Source organism: Heliangelus exortis, chromosome 23 (assembly GCF_036169615.1).
Source record: "Heliangelus exortis chromosome 23, bHelExo1.hap1, whole genome shotgun sequence".
NCBI classification, from domain to species: Eukaryota; Metazoa; Chordata; class Aves; order Apodiformes; family Trochilidae; genus Heliangelus; species Heliangelus exortis.
The window spans coordinates 7,440,785-7,461,707 of NC_092444.1; the positions used below are offsets into that span (position 1 = coordinate 7,440,785).

The 20,923-nt window shown below is 41.9% G+C and overlaps 2 protein-coding genes across 9 annotated transcripts; one reads left to right on the forward strand and one right to left on the reverse strand.

Moving 5' to 3' along the window:
* Positions 1–123: 123 nt before the first annotated feature.
* Positions 124–9,876, reverse strand: LOC139806863 (uncharacterized). 6 transcript variants are annotated; one of them, XM_071767074.1, is made up of 9 exons: positions 9,740–9,876; positions 9,436–9,508; positions 8,801–8,954; positions 6,275–6,420; positions 4,912–5,088; positions 4,002–4,115; positions 1,918–2,004; positions 1,319–1,466; positions 124–905 (listed from the first exon to the last, which is right to left on the reverse strand). In XM_071767074.1, exons 1-9 carry the CDS (start codon positions 9,808–9,810, stop codon positions 874–876), a joined length of 1,002 nt encoding a protein of 333 aa, XP_071623175.1. In that variant the 5' UTR covers positions 9,811–9,876; the 3' UTR covers positions 124–873. The 6 variants fall into 6 exon arrangements, 4 of the variants coding, with proteins under 4 accessions (XP_071623175.1, XP_071623179.1, XP_071623177.1 ...); XR_011730378.1 differs by lacking the exon at positions 124–905 and adding an exon at positions 1,611–1,718 and having other exon boundaries at positions 1,361–1,466; XR_011730377.1 differs by lacking the exon at positions 124–905 and adding an exon at positions 1,611–1,835 and having other exon boundaries at positions 1,361–1,466.
* SLC35E2B (solute carrier family 35 member E2B) lies at positions 6,415–19,429 on the forward strand. 3 transcript variants are annotated; one of them, XM_071767059.1, is made up of 11 exons: positions 6,415–7,585; positions 8,326–8,464; positions 11,992–12,239; positions 13,692–14,220; positions 14,532–14,667; positions 15,615–15,742; positions 16,277–16,397; positions 16,715–16,768; positions 17,194–17,266; positions 17,391–17,536; positions 18,168–19,429. In XM_071767059.1, the coding sequence occupies exons 4-11, from the start codon at positions 13,896–13,898 to the stop codon at positions 18,412–18,414; spliced, it is 1,230 nt and encodes a 409-aa protein (XP_071623160.1). In that variant the 5' UTR covers positions 6,415–7,585; positions 8,326–8,464; positions 11,992–12,239; positions 13,692–13,895; the 3' UTR covers positions 18,415–19,429. The 3 variants fall into 3 exon arrangements, with proteins under 3 accessions (XP_071623160.1, XP_071623161.1, XP_071623162.1); XM_071767060.1 differs by lacking the exons at positions 6,415–7,585; positions 8,326–8,464 and adding an exon at positions 9,685–9,794; XM_071767061.1 differs by lacking the exons at positions 6,415–7,585; positions 8,326–8,464 and adding an exon at positions 10,133–10,216.
* The last annotated feature ends 1,494 nt before the right edge of the window (positions 19,430–20,923 follow it).

Below are 20,923 nucleotides of genomic sequence, written 5' to 3' on the forward strand. Positions count from 1 at the left end.
ATCTGAAGAGGAATGAGACAACAATGTTCACAGCACGTGTGAATTGCAGGTCCAGACTCTTCCATACTCAGCTCATAAAGAGGCCTGAATCCTGCTGATAGGAAAAATAAGTACCCATGCACAAACTGCATTTATATTTTATTAAAAAATAGACAGCCAGTAGTTAAAGGCTCCAATCAATAAAATACCAAACTTTTAAATTACAGTATTAAAGGCTTATTTTAAGTCACCTTTGATTTTGAAATGGCACATTGGTTAGTTAGACTATGGGAAGGCATGAGATGACATTATGTAGTTTTCAAAAAAAAAGACACTGCAGTGTTCTGAAGTCCAAGGAGTCATTCTGCTGGAGTTAAGCCATCACAAAGCCATTGTGGAGAGCTGCCCTCAAGACAATTTTGGGCTGGAACTCTTCAGCAACAGGTCTGAGTTGAGACATGATGGCAGGGCAGTGTGCTTCCAGACTCAGGAGTAAAGATGGGTGTATTATTCTCATTATGTTTGTGTATATCCAGAAAAAAAAAAGCATTTATGTTAACAACAGTCTCTACTCACATGCATGTTGTGAACCTCCTGTGGTTATAAAGCAACATCAGGAAAACAAGGAGTGAAAGATGCATTGTCCTGTCAGCAAAACTCATTGAATTGAGAGGATTACTGTTAATTTCCCCAGTGCACTTTTCTTTTTAAACTGTTACCAGCTGCACTGCTCTAGCACAATACAGACCAAGAAATGTATAGACATTTTTCTGAGCAACTTCCCCTCCTCTGAAGCTGACCCATTATCTTACATCCTGAATGTGAGTCCTTGATCAGAGCTTCCCCAGCTCTGATTCTGCCCTAAGAGCTGCAGCCACAACACCAGGGGGATGCTCAGGAGTCGATCCTTCCATAGGAAGAAAACACTGTGGGAAGAAAGGGAGCTCAGTCAACACCAATGCCCAGCTGCATTTATGCCCTTCATGTACAAGGAGGTTAAGATTAGTGGCTCTCTAGATCCCTTTATGCTGTCTCTCTTGGTGATAATAAGGCAATTTTACAGAATGATAAAATTACATCTGTCTTTACAGAGATTTCCCACACAGATCTGTTTTGCTGGACAGCAACAATTCTTGCTTAGCTTGAAGGAAACTTCCTTCAGGGAGAGGCCACAGTCTGCCCAAGCTTGTGAGCTTTGTCAGGCCAGTAAATTCTGAGCTGGTAGTAGAGATTGATCTCGTTAGGGATCTGCCTTTTATTGTGACTGTCCCTGTTTCCTGGCTCTCCACTTCACTGTGACTGTGATACAATAGTTAACTTAACCTTTTCAAGTACTTACTTCTTTCTCTCAGCCCCTGCCCAAAGCTGCGGTAGACATGAATCAGGGCCCAAAACAAAACAGATTTTATTGCAACAGAAATGCAAGAGCCAATAATAAAAGCAGCTTCCAGAGTGTAAGAATTCCCTTTGCCCCACTCCTTTATCACCTGCAGGAAAATGGAGACATAAAACAATCAACACCCAGTGCCACAAAACCCTGGAGCCACAAAATGCAAACAACCACTCTTTCTTCAATGAGTCACTGAATAGTAAGTGGGAGGGGGGAAAAATCTGTTCACTTTTGAACTTACTTTCCTTTCCTGATGCCATGATGCCCTGGCTGCACACTGACTCTAGCTAGCTGGAGATAAGGAAACACAACTTCATCTGGTCAGATGCTCTGGCACCACTTGAGACTTCTGAAGGAGGGGAGGCATTTTTGAGGAGTTGTGTATCTTGTATTGGGAGATTTTGTTGTATCTTTCCCTAATCATTCTGGACTCTTTGCGAGCTGCAGAGACTTTCAGGACCTCTCCCTGGTTTGGGTCCAAGGATCCAGTAAGGAGGAGGCCTCCAGCCTTCCTCCCCAGTATCAAGCAAGTGAGTTTGCTGAATTACCGTGTAAAGCAGGTAGATGAGATAAACTACTTCAGGTACATTCTGGCTCATAAAAATCCACACCAGAGGTTTCAGTTCTTTTAAAATCTGTAAAATAAGATAAAAGATATACAGCTTTATAGCAAGTTGCCAATACTCTATAAAGGCTTTACATACATAGTTTATTTTACAAGTGTTGGTCTAGCTGAGTTCTCAGGTGTAACCCTGCTCTCTCCTTGCCTTCTCTACCTATCCTTTTTTTTTTTAGCAGGAAATATGGTCTCTGTTTTATACTGAGCTGGGCCAGGAGTGGTGGTGGTGAAATCAGAACTGGTTGTTTCATGGGCACATCCTGACAGCTGTGGGGTTTAAATCATCTCTGCATCCTGTCCAGCTCTGCCTCCTGATGCTTACAGTACAGTGCTCCTTACGTGGAGAAGCAGCTGAATCTCCTGAGTTGCATCAAAGCTGATGTACTTTTTTCTTTGGGTATGCTTGTATTTTTCTCTAACAAATTAATGTTTTGATAGCTAACACACTGAAGGTGCCCTGAGATTTATTTTTTCTTCACCTTTGTTTCTACTAGAGAGATTTAAAGTTGCTGAGAACTGAAGTGTAGGAAGAGCAAGAGGATTTAACTGTCAGAAAGAAATCGTTTCGCAATTACCCAGCAGGCAGCAACTTCCAGCAGCCCTGAACTGGAGGGGCAGGTCTGAGCACATGAGAAGGAAACAGCTAAGTCACAGTGCAAAAGCAGTCACTGCACCAGTGCTGTGGTGAGGTTTGGTGCATCCCATCAACCACAGATTCAGTAGTAGCAGAAGTCAATAATGTACCCAGACTAGGTAAAAAGCAGCCTTCAGGAAGTTCTAATGAGAGGTGTGAGCAAAGGGGAAGAATATGTATTTATCCCTGGAATATTAACTAGTTGAGCTATTAAGAAACATGTTTGCTCTTGATGAAAGGATAAGGAATAATGAGACATGAGACCATCTGAAGATGGATGAAGAACCTCTTTCTTGTCTTAAGACACAATGCCTCTTATTGTGCCTAAAGGCAACTGAAGGAGAAGCAAAGAATTCACAAGCTGTGAATGGCAACTGGTCAGGTCAAATTTGTTTCTGATGGTGGGGGGAAAGTAGCTTTAGGCTTTTAGGTTTTTGATTCTATCAGGGAAAATAGACATGGTTCTAATGGCTCCCTTCTTTCCACAGTACAATATAATTGAAAGCCATTGCCCCACAAAGGTATTTAAGGAGCTCCTAGGGGGAAACCAAGCTAAACTCCCTATCTGCATTCCTAAGTGTCACACACACCAGTCCTGTCTCCTTTTTCCCCTGCTGGATAGTGGTTAGTGGCCACAACACTTTAAAGTCCAGGAGGAAAGTGATTCTGTGCAACTGTTCACCTAAAGTTACTGAAGTATTTTAAAACCACAGTGCTAGCTCTGTTTTTAGCAAGGAAAGCAACCAAAACACTTGGAAAGTTGTATTTCAGGTGTCAGGAATTTGTCTGAATGGCTAAAGCAAACATCCAAGGAGCTTAAAAAACAACAAACCCAAAACCCCCTAAACTCCTTCCTGGTAATAAAAGACTTGTGTATCTGATGCACTTTGGCCCTGATTCTGCAATCATTCTTGGACACAGAGCTCTCAAGATTTCAGAGGAAGTTCACTCTGAAGTGAAAAACTACATTGCAAGTTTGTGAATCCTCATGATAAACTGAGAACTGTTACTTGCCTTTAAAGAGGCTGCCCCAGTAAAGGACCACTCATCTTTTTGGTGTGGTTTCCTAAGGATATAAGGCCTATGCAGTTTTATTATGTGTATATATCCATTTTCATATTAATTTTTTGCCAGTTTCACCCAACCTTGTCAGAGAGGTAGAAATATTGAAGGTATTGTGATCCTGTAGGTTTCATCAAAGCAGATGATGAAGGACAGAGTAAAACAAAGAAAGGAATGACAAAGGAAATTCCAAAGAAAGGAATGACAGTGTGACATTGTTTCATCCTGTCTGTTCCTGGGATAATTCCTCAGGGTGAGAACTTGTTGTCCCAGAAGCTGACTGTTCTTGCTGGTGTCACTGCTAGCTTAACACTTACTGCAATGATGCTGATGGTCACCTTCAGGCAGGCCCACAGAACCCCTGTAGCTGAGATGATGTTGTGTAGAAGGGTGATCTCATGTAGGCTTATCAGCAGAACACACAAGCAGAGCTGAAAGAGAAGAGACAAGGATTTGGTAAAATTATTAGTTTGAGACCATCCACCAGCCAAAAAATATTTGACATAAACTCCCAGCAACAGTAAGTTGAGAACAGCTCTAAAGGCTAAAATTTTTACTCAAAACCTGTCAGAGAGTACGAAACAGGACAGAAGGACAGACATCCTTCCCTGCATGCCAAATTAGCAACAGCAAAGAACAGGGAAGGCAGAAGTGTGTGCTCCAGATAAAGGTTAAGGGTAATAGAATAGTACAGTAAGAATGAAGGGCTGTGTACAGAAGTACAAACTCTTTCCAAGTGGATCTTGAGTTCACTTATCTCTATCTGCTGGTTGCTGTCTCACCCTGATTGCTCTGCTAGAGCAGGCTCCCCTCTCCCATCTCAGCATCACTTTCCCAAATGTAGGAGGCAGCTGGGATGACTGAAAGCAAGAGACTGCAGGCTGAGATAGTCAGCCTACAATAATCTTTCTTATTGTAGGAGGCCATGTTGGGTTGGAGCTTCTGGATGCAATTGTTTCTATGTACACACACCCCAGAAATAAGATTCAGTTTTCCTTTTGGGCAGGACAATGAAAAAATAGATGTTGATTCATTTTTGTGGATTTTAACTAAGCTTCCCAGGAACAAACACCTGGGGAGATGAGCATTATAAAGCTCTTTGTCTCTAAAAGGCAGGATATAAGGAGAGCTGCTCTAGGAAGGTAACAGTTTAGCTCAGCTAGCCTGATTCTAAGATATTCTCAACAGGAGGGAAAAAAGGGAACCCAGGAGGAGAGAGTTCTGTACCTGTGCCTGAAGATCAAAGGTCAGCATGGAAAAGCAGAGGTTCAGCATGAAGTATTGTGACTGGAGGCTTTCTAGAGCACCCCCCACTCGAAAGGCCATCATGCTTTGGCTCTGGATGAGGATGATGGCACAGATGACATCAAAGGAGCCAACCAAAAGGATCAGAATGAAGCGAGCCTGGTGGGAGAGAGAAACAAAAAGATGTGACTGGCCAGGCCAAAACAAGGACAGTCTTCAACCTCACATCTAACTGGTACTGAAAGAATAAAGAAGTAAGGAGGACCAGGCTGCCAGCTGTACTTAACTAAATTTCAGAAAACATTGGTTTTGTCTAAGTTGTATCCACAACTTTGTTAGTATTCACACTAAATATCTGCTGCTTTAAAGAAGGCTGAAGTGGCAAAATATCCTTCATAATTACATTGATATCACAATATTTATACTAGTATGCCTTGTTCAGGCTCACAAATTTTACTTAGGAAGTAGGAGTTACAGTAATCCAAGCTTCTTTTTATAATAGTAAAAATAAGTTGTTTACAGTACCTTTTATTCACCAGGCTTTACTTTGAGGTTCTTGTTCAATCCATGAGCTGTTGACTAGGATGACTTTACAGTAATTTACATCTCATTGATGTCTGTTCCTTATTGACCCTAACAACCCAGTCTGCTGTAGATAAGTAGGCAAATCTGCTTTGCTGCATCTTACTTGTTGATTACCATCTCTTCCATCAAAGAATAATTTTTTGGATGGCTTCACAACAAGGAACCTGTCTTCCCCCATTTGTGATAAAGGTGTGACCACAAAAGGGAAGGACTTCTGAGAACTGACAGAAGTTTAACTACAGGTCTTAGTATCCCATGGAATAAAACTCTCATTACATTTCACTGCAGTGAAACACAAACAAGGTAATCTGGAATGGCAGTACTTGCCCTGTGTCTTTGTTTCCTTGAAGCAGGTTGTCATAAGTCTTTTAAAAACACATTTATGGGCTAATGGCAACATCCTTGCTTATAGACTTGAGATGCCAGTGCTGTCTGAATGCTGTATTTACGTGATTTTAGGCCAGCTATTTTATAGGTGGAAATCTGAAGCAGAGCAGGTGAAATGAAGAATATCTTCTGTGATAATCCAGTGTGAGTAAAACTACTCTATGTTTATGTTTCTTTCAGATACTGCCATAAGGAAATCCACGAAATAGCTCAGAAAAACAGGTTTGCAATTGTGGGGGTGCACAGTTTGTTACTCAACGGTAGGAATAAATCATCCTGATTGTTCTCTGCCACCACAGATGTCTTGCCTTTCTAAAATTTTCAAATCCAAGCTGTGCAGAAAAGCAAAGTTAATTAAAGCCAGGAGACTAACCAGGAGTTTGGGCTTCTGCTCAGCAGAGAGAACTGTGAAGTTGACAATGGAACGGAACATCACAAGCAAGATGGAGAGGACAAAGACAATGAGCTCCTGGCGGTTCTCCTGCAGGATTCCTCTGGTCACATAGTACACACAGAACACTGGAAGGAGAAGGAAAGGTCAGTTACACACGTGGTGCAGTTCTTCAACATGCTTGATCAGATGGCAAAATGGAGCAATCAAGAACTTAGGCTCCTCAGTCAAGAGTGCATCTTTGTTCTTATGAAGGAGCCTGAATTAGACACTTAAAATAAGAAATCTGCCTTGTGGTTAGCATGCAAGAAATGATTTCTTAAGATTTTTAAATTACTTGTGAAGTAACACTTTGAAGATTGCAACATATTAGCTGTCCAAATTAACTGGCAGCTGTGGCATGATACTCTATTAATGCAATGTTGAACATTATGTTGAATAAATAGTATGTTTGAATTAAATGAAGCAACTTAATTTTTATTAGAGAACTGAAAGTACATAATCTTCCCATAGAGGGTAATTCAAGTGACCAGCAAGGAGTTCACTACTTGTACACAGACCTCTACAGTATTGTTTGTGTGGTTCTGGCCACCACAAATGGCTTGTGTGTTCAACTGAACTCAGACAGACTGGATTCCTAAGTTTCTTTTTTGTTGTGGAAATTCTGAAACACCCCACCCTGCAAACTATAGTCCAGAAAATAAGTGGTTTGGGGAAAGTTCAGAGTTATGTTTTTATAAAATACATCCAAACCCACCACTCAGCACCACAGCTGTCACTGTTGAACTCTACACAAGGACTTTGGCAAAGCTTTCCTTTCATGACAAGAATTGGTGCTTTGTTCTTGCATAGGATGCTCCTGCAAACACTAGTTAATTCTTACCATAGATAAAGTAACAACAGATTTCTTTTTCCAGAGGGTTACTTCCTGGATCCCACACATCAAATAATCTAGTTTTCCTAGGGACATGGGGACAAAGGGTTGTAGAAGTTTTCAAGGTAATGTAACAACTGCAGTTCCCCTAAGCAAACCTTCTAGAGAATGAACTTCCTTTTTCACTTTTATTAACAGTGACTGAGAAAACTGAAAATTACTGGCAAGTTACAAAGTGAATCATGTGACTTTTTTTGCATGCTTATGACCTCAGGAAGACCTGGAAAGATTTAAGACAATATTTCCTTGTTTTGCAAATTCAGAAGAAGTCTGCACAAATAATTTGAAAACAAACTGCTCTGAGCATTAAACGATGGTATATGTGCATTTCTCAAATAAAGGACATCCTATTGTTTTTGGTAAGTGAAAATATTTCAACAAACTAAATCCCCAACCCTCTTTAAGGTGTGTTAAAAATACAGTATTTCTGATTCAAACCAGAGGTTTGTGAGAGGCTTGCATTTCTTCCTCTGTGTTGCAGCACAGAATAGCAATTAGCATCAACAGAAGGTAGGAGGGGGAAAATAGATTAGCAAGCATGCTTTCAACTTCCCCATTTATAGCATCATGTGATTCATTTGATTTATTATGAAGGTTCTTCATTTTTCTCTGAAGCACAAAACAGTGGTTGCTAACAAAAACAGTGTGACAGACTGGAGGCACCAATGCTCTGTTCTAACATTGCAGTTTCTGTTGGTATGCTGAGTCCTGTGTGAAAGGCTGCTAATCAAACCAGAGTTTTGGAATAAAAGTATTGCTTGTATGTGTCTAATTATAGAATCTGGAACAAATCTATTGTCATTGTTCCCTCTGGGTGAAAGCATAAGAGCTGAAAAACAATGCTTATGATTAGTGTGTCCTTCTTGTACATAAGGTGTTCCACCCACAAAATCTGTTCTCTTCCACACTGTTTTGGTGTAGAGCCAACAGCCACGACCTGCTGAAGCCAGTGAGGACTTCCTAAAATACAGTTGTATTTATTTTCAAGTCATGTTTCATATCTACTTAATGCAAATGGACCCAGGAACTTGACATAGAGAGATGATTTAACATTTTCTTGTTTCTGATCAATCTGTACATTTGGTTTCTTGCAATGCAGGAAGGTGCCTTGAGACCAATTGCAACCTGAGTGCAAGCATGGCTCATGTCAGGAGATGTAGGTTCTGTGAGGAGCCCTGGAGTGTGGACACCTCTGAATCCCCCAGCAGATTATAGCACAGACATTAAATTGGGAAAGGGTAAGCTCTGTCTGGCATAGCTGATCATTCTCTGTGTCTCATAAACAGAGAGCTGTCTGAAAGCAAAATCACTGCCACATCTGCCTAAAGAAACACCAGTCAGAAAGCAAATTATAGAAAAGCTTCTGAAACCTGGTAATTTTTATATCTATTACTGACCCTTTCCCTACGATTGAGATGAGCAACATATGGCAAAAGCATCCAGCTTGTTAGTGCTGAACCAGGTGATTCTTTGTGTAACACATCAGGCCAAATGGAGTGAAGTAAGAAACTCAAGCTGCTCTTCAATTACTTCTTGGGAGAAATGTTTTAAAATACGAACAGTAGGTTTCTTACCAACTCCAATTAATTGAATGAGAGAAATGGTGAAATCTTCCTCAGTCTGTTGGACGAGTGTCTCTATGGTTAGCCCTATGACACTCAGCAGTGACAAAATGGTGACACAGAAGTAGATCTTCACAGGAAACGATAGCTCTGAGCAGGGCTTTATCTGTAAAGGAAGAAAATCCTTAAACATATCATGCAGCATCAACGGGTTGTGATGCCTGAGAAAGGCAGAAAAAGCAATTTGGCTGAGTGACACAAGCACAGGGTTTTCCTGGGGGGAAAAAAAAACCAAAAAGAGGAAGGGAACGGTAGAACTGTTGAGGGAGAACTCTATTTTGTAGTTAATGTTTTTTACTTTGCTGTGCTGGTGGCGGTAAGGGGAAGGTTACAAGCTTCATCCCTGGGGCTGGGGAGTCACCTGGAGGCAGGGCTGTGCTCTGCTCTGCTTTCTATGCCTGGGTGTGAGTGATACGACTCCCGGCTTCTGCCCGTGCGCGTGTTTTGTTGGTTTTATTTTTTTTTCTTAATTACACACTCGCTATTTTAAAAAAAACACCGGTTTTATTTAAAGAAAACCAAGGACGTGAAGGCAGGGAGGGCTGGAGCGGGGGGGAAGCGGCCGGTCCCGGCGGGTGTGTACTCACGGGACCGCAGGGCGTGGGGATGAGCTGCCGGTGCCGGGGGGTGAGGTTGGGCAGCGGGGGGGCTGCGGCGCGGCTGGAGGGGAGAGACGGGGGCTGTGAGGCGATAGCGGCGGCACCTTCCCGCCATACCGGCGGGACCCTACCACCGCGGGACTGGGGGCGGCAGCGGGTCCCGTCCCGCCCCGCCCGGGGAAGGAGGCGGGGGAAGAGCAACCACCACCACCGCCACCCCCCCTCCCCAGCCCCGCATTGGTTGCGCCCGCCCTGCCGGTGGCGCGAGGCGCTGCGGGGTTGCCGCCGTTACCTGAGCTCCTCGCCACCCTCCATGGCCGCTTCGCCGCCGCCGCCGCTCCCCTCCGGTAACGGGACCGACATAGCGGCAATGCCCGCCTTTCCGGGGCAGGCCGGGACGTCACTTCCCCGTCCCGGGCGGGAAGGGGCGGCGGGGCGGCGGGAGGGGGAGGATGAGTCGCGGCCCCGCTGCCCGTCCCCTCGCGTTTGCGGCCTGCGCCTCCCTCAGCGCCCCGGGAGCCCTCAGGTGCTGTCCGTGATGCGGAGACCGCCTCTCGGGAGGGAATTCGGTGGCAGGGGCTCTGCTGTTGCTGAGGCAGCGGAGGATCCAGATCCCGCTGTCCGGGAGCCCTGAGGGAGCGGGGCCGCGCTGCGGCGTGCCCCGAGTGGGCTGAGGGCTCGGCCGCCTCCTGCTCCGCCTCCTCCCTGAACAGCTTTGAGCCCCGGCACCGGGGGAAAAAGGAGGCGGTGCAGCGCTGTTCTCCTCAAGGTCTGCCTGGTAGCTGGTCCTGAAGGAGAGGAGGGAAGGTTTCAGGGATGGGTGACTAGAAATAGAGCTGAAGCACAGGGCGGTACCGAGCTAGTTCAGCATCTTCTCTGCGTGGAAGATGTTAATAGCTTTATGATTGTATTTACAGTTCTGCTCATAAACATCTTGGGTGCTCTCGTTGACATTCAGTGAAACAGCGTATTTACAGCTTGCTGAATTCTGTGCCTTGGTTGTGTGGGATGCAATGTTTGGGTGGCCTGTGGAATAAGAGTAGACAAAGAGATGTGCACACCAAACCTCTGTGTTTGCACCTAGCCTTAGTGTCTCTAACACTTGCAGCCTTTTTAAGCGTTTATTTTTATATGTGAGGTGTAAACATGACTATAGAATTCTTTGTGGGAAAGAAAGCATATGTCTTTATATAGGTGCTAATAAGGGGTGAGAAATACCGTAGTGGTGGCTTTTTGCCTTTGTTAGCTAGCAGTCGTTCCAGAGTCTGGGGCATTTCCAGTTTAGATGGATGCAGTAAGGAACTGTCAGTGTCATGCATGTGGTGGTGATTGCTGGGATCTGCTTAGCTGGTTAAGAAATAACTGGACCTCCTGACCAGTTTTCAAGTGAGCTGCATCAGAGTGACCTTCATATTAATCTGTTGGATGGATGATTGCCAATTATTATATTTCAATCATAAAAAATATTTAATATCCTCTATGGAAGAATCATGAAGAACTCTGTGCATAACCAGGGTTGCAATAGAGACTTAAAAACTTTAGAATCTGAAGTGCTATCTGTTAGTCATGCCTTGGTATTGTACTTTATGAAAAACATCATTCCTCTTCCTTATGACTACTTTTCAAATAATTTTATTCTTCAATTTTTAAGGAAAGACTGGTTATATTGAACTCTGGCTATACATTTGACTTTTTTTTTTTTTTTTTTTTTTTTTTCTTTGTCAGTTTTTTAAAAGGATTGAAACTAGTTTGTCATGAAAAGAAACTTTAAGTGACCAATGTTGTGAGGGTCTTTGATACATGTCAGTGATAATTGCACCAAAACAATGTGGGTTTATGCCTTCTTTTTTGCTTATTTTGATCTCTTTTAAGTTGTGTTAAAAAGGTGGCGGATGGGTGGTGTTGTTAACCTGTCTTATTTCTGTGTTTTATTTCATTGCTAAACTTGGTGTTTCCTTTCCTCTGAGACCTGTAGAAAACAGGAGGAGCTATTCCTTGTTTCAGAAGCTGTGAGCTGGTGCTGATTCACAGTGCTGGTTAAGCTGTGACACCATTTCCACAGCAGCACTGTGCAGAGAGCCACCCGGGCTGCCTGGCAGCACACCAGCCCTCATTCCCAGGAAGGCCACTTGCACAGAGCAGAAAATAGTTTAAGCAATTTAGTAATTGAACCAAGCATGATGACTCTGTTGAAAACTGCAGGGAGAGTAATAGATTTTATTGTTTAAACTAGATGCTTCAGTGCACAAGCAAATAATGTCTTAATTTATTTTCTTTAGACGTCTTCTGAGAAAAGGTTTTGCTCTGCTCCTGTCTTAAGTTTGAAATCTGGGTTTCTGCTTAAGTTTTGACCAGCTCTGGGTAGAAAGGGAAAAGGAGGTTGACTGCAGGTAGTTTTATTATTATGATGTCCTAAAGCTTAAGAAATTTGAGGGTTGTTGAATTGTCAATTAGCTGTTACTTGTAAGTCAGAATTTATTTAAGTCTCTCAAAGCTTATGCCTCATATTTTTTCCCACCTTTAATACAACATTTTTATTGCTAGCATCTTCACAAGTTGGAGAAGATCCAAGGAAGGCTGTAAAATGCAGTGCATGCTGTTTGCTCTTTTGAGCTGGAAGATTGAATGTTTGTCTGTAATCCCAGAGGAACAGTCTACCAACCACTGCCACGTTTTCAGCTGTTGATAAACACAACAGCTGCTGGTTGGTCTTAAGGGAAGAAGACTGAATTAGTTCCAGATGGAGAACCTTTCAGCTCATTTAAGACTTTCCAGTTGATTTAAGTCAGAAGGTCAGTAGTTGAGGGGAGTAGTTTTGTTCTTATTTTCTGTTCTGCTTCCTGCCAGGTGGGAACCAGTGATCTCAAATGATACAACAGTGCTGCTGAGGGTGGGAGTTCCACTGTGGTTATTTGCTTTTATTTTTAACTGAGTGGGGTAAACAAAAAATCTCTTGAAGTTGTGGTAAAGGGCCCTTTTGAATGTAGAGGGGTATTTTTTAAAGACCTGAGAAAGGAGGAGGAGTCAAGAATCCATTTTTCTTAACAAATTATCTTAATTCTTCTTGATTATTCCGTGTGCTACCATTGTTTGATGCTCTGTAGTATCATGATCTCACTTTAGACAGTTTTTCCCAGTCTGTTGATTAACTTTGTCTATAAGAATAACTTTTTACCTGTATAAGTTCCACCATCTTGTCTATCCAGCAAATGTGCTCTGGATAGGAGTATTTCAAATGCAGTTTCCCCTAGTGTTTGTTCCTTGAGGAGCAAAAGTGGTCCTGTACATCACTTCATTATTTTATTCTCAATGAATCCAATAAATCCAATGGTGTATTCCATACAGATAAGCTGCTCTGGTAATTTCTTTCCCAATACAGACTTGGAACCTGTTAGCATCATGGTGCTAACATTAGGTGGCCTGGGAAGAGTAAAGGTCACAGGGTGTTACTGTTATTCTCTGTACTCTTCTGCTGTAACTTGCCATGTTTCAAGTAATTTGTAGAAGGAAACAGCTCTAGTTGCTTATGACTTACTGCCTTTTTCTGTCAGATATTTTTAAAAAATATTTTTAAGAATTATTTCCAATATGAAGATTGAATTGCAAGCTGTAACAGTACTGCATGGCAAAATAAGTAATGTTGCATTATTTGCAAGTAATTAAACAGAGAACAAGTCTGTTTGGAACACTCTTGAACGTGTTTTCCTCTTTTGTTCACTTTGTTCTCATATTTATTATTTAACTCTGACAACTGTGTTTATTTTTTCTGGAATTTAAAGTCCTTGATTATTGATTATTGATTGCTCACTTTGACTTAGGCTGGTAACAGGTTAATTAGTTCTAAGGGTACAGGCTCCTGCCTGGATTTTCTGGGTTGTGAAGATTTTTCAGTTGAGTGGTTAGAGGAAGACCTTATGCTGAGATGAAAGGAACTGTAGAATCTTGAAGAAGAGTTCATTATATCTGAAAAGGCTGTGTTGGTATGCTTTAGAGGAAGAAGGGCTTTGAAATGCATGAAGTCTTTTGTGTGCCTGCTTTTAGAATTAAAAAGTCTCCCTTAGATAACTTCTTAGTGCTTAATCTTGGTAACATATTAGGATTGCTAAATCCAGCCTGAGGTACAAACTACAGAAGATTTTATCTTCCATAAACTGTAGGTGAAACATGGTATCTTTGCCACTTTAGAGAGTTAAAATGTCATTTCATTCAGAGCTACATTTTTTTTTTTTTTTTTTTATTCCCAGGCAGAGAAAATGGAATGGACCACGTGAAGAAACATGTGGAGTTTATTATTTTTTCAAGACATCATTTGAGGACCAAGTACACTTTTTCAGGCCACGGGAGATGAAAGACTGATGCCATGATATTTTGGGTTCTTTGAAGTGCTGTTCAGTGCTAAGTCAATGTTGTTTTGTGTTATGGACAGATAAAACATTCTGATTGTCAGCATGTCGACTGTGACAAGTGCTCAGACACCAGAGGAACCTAATCCTCCCTCCCTGGAAGAAAAGCCAAAGGGAAAATCACTGTTTCATTTGGGTTCACTCTTTGCTAACAGGACTGAAAAATTTGTAATTGCTCGGAGTGACAGTGTGCCAGAGGAGAATGTGCTGAAAATAACTATCACAGAGACAACAGTCATTGAGTCAGACCTGGGCATCTGGAACTCTCATGCTCTCATCTACCTCACTTTGTGGTTTTTCTTCAGCTTTTGCACTCTTTTTCTTAACAAATACATTCTTTCATTACTGGAAGGAGAGCCCAGCATGCTAGGTAACCTGCCTTTCTTTAATATTTAATTCCAGCAGGATGTTTGACAATACCAGATCCTGCTGGATGAAGCTGAGGGACAACATGATACAAGGGAAAGACCCTAGTTAGGAGTCCCTAGTTAGGGGTTGGGTCTTGGGGCTGAGAACTCATGAATTGTCATCTTGGCCTGTAACAGGGCTTCTGACACTGTCCTTTCCTTCACTCGTGGAAAGAGGGTGTGAAAATTTGCTCACATAGGAGCTGAAGGATGGTGTTTGAGAACTAAGAGCTGCAAAAAAAAACCCAAGTAATTGTTTCTCATCTTTCTTTAGGTGCTGTTCAAATGCTTTCAACCACTTTCATTGGCTGTATCAAAATGTTTGTTCCATGCTGCTTGTATCAGCACAAAACACGCATCTCTTACCCACCCAATTTCATCATGATAATGCTGTTTGTTGGATTAATGAGGTAAATGGTTAAGTATTTCCTAGAGATCTACCTGAACAAAAGCTGTGTTTTCATGGCCCTCTCCCTTTTCATTCTTTATTGGAAAGTGGAGGATTCACCTTCCCCCCCACACCAAAAAAAAAAAAATCACAATATTTGGGTTTAGTTCCTATTGCTAAATGCTATATTTCTTTTTCCAGATGTCAGTTTTTTGGCTAGCTTGGCTTCCCATCACATTTAGCCTCTTTCAGAATGCACTTCCTTTCCATTTACTTTCTTCCTGTTTTCTTTTGAGGCTGATGTTTGTTTAGTGTATTAGTATTTACTATGATGATGCTTTTGTTCCCTCACTTTTTTCCAGCATAGCCTGTGGTCTAGCGTAGAACAACGATGTATCCTTTGGTTTCCTTTACAGAGTAGTTTTATTGTAACAACTGTGCTGCTCTATTTATTTTTTGTTTAAAGTACGTTAAATATGTAGCTTACCTAATTTACCCTAGAGATGGTTAGCTGCAAATGATAACATTTCCTTAGTCAATTACTGTTTATCAGCAGAATTTCACTAACTTTTTCAACTGAGCCTATAGAAAACTGCAGCTTAAGCCCCTGTCATCTGAAGCTTGGTTAGGGTCCTATAAAAAACAAACTTTGCTGTCTTCTGAACTCCATAGAAATCACCCAATTGCCCTCATTTCTGCTAAACAATAATGATGTTTAAGCCACAATGGAAAGAAATAGATTTGACAGATTGCACCTGGCAGGTGTTGAGAAGCAAAGGTGTGCAGGTGGTGGCTACTGCAGTCCAGTCAGCTGGGATTTGACAGCTTGACTGCCAGCTACACCTGTATGTATTCTGAGTTACTGCAGCTCAGATTTATAAATCTAGAGAATTTTTTTATGCTAGGTGTCCAAGAGTAGCTCTTAGGGCATTGTTTTATTTTCTTCATAATTTCATGTGTTCTCTGCAGGTTTGCAACAGTAGTCTTGGGTCTTGTCAGCTTGAAAAATGTAGCAGTTTCTTTTGCAGAAACTGTTAAAAGCTCTGCACCGATTTTTACTGTTATCATGTCTCGGATGATATTAGGGGAATACACTGGTAAGTACTTCACTGCTGAAAAGTGATTTTTCTTTTTCTGTTTTTTTTTTTTAATAGTAATATTTTCCACTTGCAATGGCATGCTATTTGTTTGAAGAGATTTTGCTTGTTAGCAGTTGTTAGTCATAGCAGCAATGCAGAAGCCATGTGTAGATTGCTTTGTGATGTGAATGGCCAAAGGCTGCAAGAAGCCAGAGAGAGAGGAGTAATTCAATCAGAGTCAACAGGGAGAGGATAATTTTCTTCTGTTGTTTGGTGAAAAAGATGAAACAAAGACAGTCATCAGTCCATTCTCTTTCTGCAAGGGAAATACTTTTTATCAGTGAGTGTATGTCCAGATTGTGTTCAGGTACACCCTGGTATTGTCTGTGATCTCACTTTAGAACTCCTCTACTACTTCAAAATACAGTCAAATAAATTGCCCTTCCTTTCAGATGAAAAAGTGAAGTTGGAATTTAAACTTTCAAAAACTGGAGTAGCTGGTACATGTAGGTAGAAGTACAGTAAACTCAAATTTTTTCCTTTCATTTTCAGGATTGCTGGTTAATCTCTCTCTAATTCCTGTCATGGGTGGACTGGCTCTTTGTACAGCTACTGAAATCAGTTTCAACATCCTGGGCTTCTCAGCAGCTTTATCTACAAACATCATGGACTGGTGAGGCATCATGGTAGTTGCATGTGTGGAATAAAGGAGTTTAGGTTAGTGGCAGACTGAAGACAGTTGTTGCTTGTAGTTGTTTCCATACTCTACATTGAAATGCTGTTATTTTACATTTCTTTTGAACAGGTGATAGAGTTTCTCAGTCCTATCTGAGGGGTTAAAAATTGTACAATTCTGTTAGACCAGACTCCTTGTTGTGGCTGCTTAATGTGTAGCAAAACATCTGCTCATCTAAGGGAAACAACTTTCTCATGGGTTGATTTGTTTGGCCCAGCTAAGATACAGATTAATGGTGGTCTCTTTCTTTCCAGTTTGCAAAATGTCTTTTCCAAAAAACTGCTCAGTGGAGATAAGTACAGATTTTCGTAAGTATTAAAAATTTCAGCTTTGGTTAAAGATGGAATTTAGGCTGCAAAAGGAAACCATAGACTTGTGATTATATTACACTAAGATTGTTTTTTTCCCTCTGAAAGGTGATTACAGACAGCTTTAACATAAATCACTTTATGTTGAGAGATCCCTATAGCTGTATGTAGGCTGTGTGTATTTTACCACAACATAAAATGCTCATTTTGGTCTTGAAAATGGTGTCACTTCAATCCATCTCGGCCAACACAAAGATCAAAGTGCTATGTTTGCAAGAGATTGCTGAATTTGTTGTCCCCACAGCTTGGCAGATGGCTTTTATTATTTTTTGATATTTATAAATACAATAGTAATGCAGCTTTCTGCATCTCTAAGAAAGAGGAAACTTTTAATCATTTTAATAATTTTTTTTTCTCCCTTGTAGAGCCCCAGAGCTTCAGTTCTACACAAGTGCTGCTGCAGTGGTTATGCTTATTCCAGCTTGGATATTTTTCATGGTAATTTGAATTCACTAACAAGGATTTATGTTTTCTTTTTGACTTGGGAGCAGACTGTACAGCTAAGGTTAACCTTAATTTTCCCTTTTCATTCTTGCCATTTTTTTCAAAAATCACCCTGAAGGATGTTCCTGTGATTGGGAGAAGTGGGAAGAGCTTCAGCTACAACCAAGATGTTGTTATACTTCTCTTAATAGATGGAGTCTTGTTCCACCTACAAAGTGTTACAGCCTATGCCTTGATGGGAAAAATTTCTCCTGTGACTTTCAGGTAAAACTATTTTCACATCAAGAACACTATTTTGTTTTTCTTTCTTCTTGTTCAATATTTCTGCTCGAGAACTATTGAGAAAAAGTGTTGTGCAAAGAAATAAATAATGTAAAAGCATAAATATATCAAATTAAGAAGAAAACTTTTCCCATCCATATGACCAGAACTGATGGGCCATGCTGTGGAGCTGCTGGAGCAGGTGCTCACAGTTGCTAGTAGGGTGTTGTGTTGGGGTTTTACAGCCACTCATTAAAGCTGCTTAATGAGGCTGAACAGATTCACCCAAGCCCTCAGGCCAGCATTTAAGCTGCCATTTGCTTCAGTGTTTAGGCAATAACTGTACACAGAATGCAAGCAATCTGTGTTCCTTTTTTGTGAAGAATTGGCCTGCATACTTAAAAGCAATGAAAACAAACACCTGAGATGGATTATTTGTGCTAGCTCAAAAATTCAGGTGAGTGTAGAGGTGGGAGTACTGATACACAGGCAATTTGGTACTGGCTTCAGGAGGGAAAGCAGAACCTGAGCTGCTTAAAAAGCAAAGAAAACAGATCCTCTCACAGTGAAGTGTGGTTGCATGGGGGATGTAAGAAATCTTTCTTCATCCTGCATTGTTTATGTTCCTTTCCAGTGTTGCTAGCACTGTGAAGCATGCACTGTCCATCTGGCTAAGTATTATTGTGTTTGGTAACAAGATCACCAGCCTCTCAGCCATTGGGACTGTCCTGGTGACAATTGGAGTCCTGCTGTACAACAAGGCAAAGCAGCATCAGCAAGAGACAATTCAGAGCCTGGCAGCTGCAGCCCCACAGCCTGCACAGAGCACAGCTGAAGATACTGAGCCACTCATTTCCAAGGAATTGGAACCATATGATTAACATGGCAGTTGATTTTCCAGCCTCATGTCACTCAGAGGAACTCCTCCTGGATGTGGTGGTTTCAGTTCTTGAGGCTTATTTGGTTCCTTTTGAGTTCATGACAGATCAAGGCTGGGACTTGAAGCAGAGAGAAAACAACAGGAAGAATCCAGTAAGCCTTGATTTCCTGAGAAATTGATATTCCAGAGGACTTAGCATCCTATACTGTGGTAAATGTGGGCTTTATTGTCTTTCCTTGACTGCAAAGAACATCCAAGCCTGAGAAAAACTTCAGTGTCTTGTGCAAAATGATTCCTTCCTCCCACCCCATCAGAATAATGTGAAAGCACAGACCCATCTCTGCACTCTGCTTGCAGGGGAATGGAATTGGTGCATAACCCAAATTCCTAGTGGTTTGCTACTGCCTGAATCCTCCATCCCTTGTGTGGTGCAGAGCTGGAAGAAGGGAGCCCCTCCTCTTCCAACAAATGACTTATTTTGCTGTTTGTTTAGTTGAAGGAAACTATGGAAATGAGTCCATGCCCCAGAGCAGCCATGAGCAGCCATTTCTGACAGCAAAGCTAGGAAGGAAAAGTGATTTTTCTACTAAAATTTAACATGGGAATATTACATCCTGGCTGTGCACTGACAGTATTGAAAGGCAAGTATTCACACATATACAGATGTTGTATAAATGAAATGTGGAGTTAAATATTTACAGTTGCTTAGAGGTAAAAAACACTGAAAAACTTTGGTGATAAAGGAAGCAGGATCTCTATATTTCTATAAGAAACCATTTTAATATTTTAATTCCTTGCATTTTATTTTTTGTTTCTGTTATGAAAAAATAAATCTTTTTTTATTATTATTATTATTTCTAAGAGTGCAACAGAATGCTGCCTTTTAGAAACTCAGGGTTCTTGTTCTGACCAACGTGCAAAGTATTTCTGTCATTTCTGATTCTGTAAAGGATCCCAGAGGGATCTGTGACAGGGGTGGAAGGGAGGTCATTAAAGGGAGGAATATTAACCATAAACTGAGGCTTATCTTGATGTCTACTGCTTTTAACAAGTTTTTAAGGGAAATTCTGTTCTGTGGTATATCAGAGATTACATGTGAAGTATTAGTAATTAGTTTTGAGAAGAAAACATTCAAGTGGACTCTCTGGTAACAAACTTAACAATTAAAATGAGCTGATTTTTACTAATTGCCTCTGTTCTGAGTTGCCACTGAATCTGGAAGATGAGATTCTGGCACCAGAAGGTTGGATGGAGTGCTCAGTGTGGTAAAAATAATAATTTCTGAAGGGAAGTTAGCAGTGGAGTTCCTGCAGACTGTAAGCTCACGTGTTGGTCTCCAGGGGAGGTGTTCTGGTAGCTTTGGTGCAGTTCTGTGCAGAGCAAACCCAAGAGAGGCCCTTGGAAAAGCTGTTTTTGTGTCAGTTGTGTTGGTTTTGGCTGGTGCTGATGTCAGGTCACATCCTGCACCTGATGGCTGCCCATATTCCCCGTGGCTTTGAGCAGGAGGAAGTGTCAGGTTTATTCACCACTGTGTAAGGGATGTTTATGGTTTTGTGTTCCCTTGTACTCCTGCCACTTTTGTAAAAAGTGGACTGGGGGGTGGAGCTCTTTTTCTGTTTTGTTTTTTTTCTTTGTAGTTCTGCTGTCCAAACCCACAGTGTCCTTGGCAGGCAGCAAAGTCCAGTTTGCATCAGAGTTCTATTCTTGCTGGAGGACAGGAATCCAAGTGTCTTTCAGCTTGCCAGGCTCTGTTCCCGTCTGAGCCCCTTCATCAGGGATCTCAGATACATTTTTACAGCCAGATGGTTTTTCTGTTGCTGGAGAAAACCTTGAGTGGCCCCAAAGCTGGGAGGATGTCTGACACCTGACTGAGCTGAGTGGTGGCTGGCTCAGCCCCCCTCGTGTGTGCCAGCACCAGGTCCTGTTTTCCTGGGGGTTGTTTCCAAAGTGCTGACCCCGTGTACTTCTCTCTGCCCTCTGTACCTCTCTGCTCTTTATTTTTATTAAACAAACCAACCCTCTGCCTCTGAGACCTTTCCTTCCCTCTCACACACAGCAATTCTTTGCTGCTTCTGCTGTTCCTCTTGGGCAAACCAGGACCGTTTTGTCCCGGGTTAGGAATTCACTGCGGTGTTCATTTTCCTCTGGGAAGTCCCCTCTGGCCACATTCTGGGTTTTTTCAGGCAGTTTCTCACAGCCACACCCAGAGGATCTGCGGGGTTTGTTTGGTGTTTGCCATAGGAACGGGAGCTCCTCCTTGGTGTGACTCCCAGAGGGGCAGGAGCCCTCATTGGAGCCCAGGCTGCCGGGATCCGTTGCTGGCAATGTTGACATGAGTGTAAAATGACGTCACACAGTGGCGGAGGGAAGATGATTGCGTCACCTGTGGTGTATGATGACGTCATTACCCGGTGCGGTGCTTCACCTCGGCGCCGGGCTCAGCTCCCAATTAATTTCCCTCATTAGCACGGCGGTTGTGGGGATCTTTTATTCTTTATTTTATTCTTTTT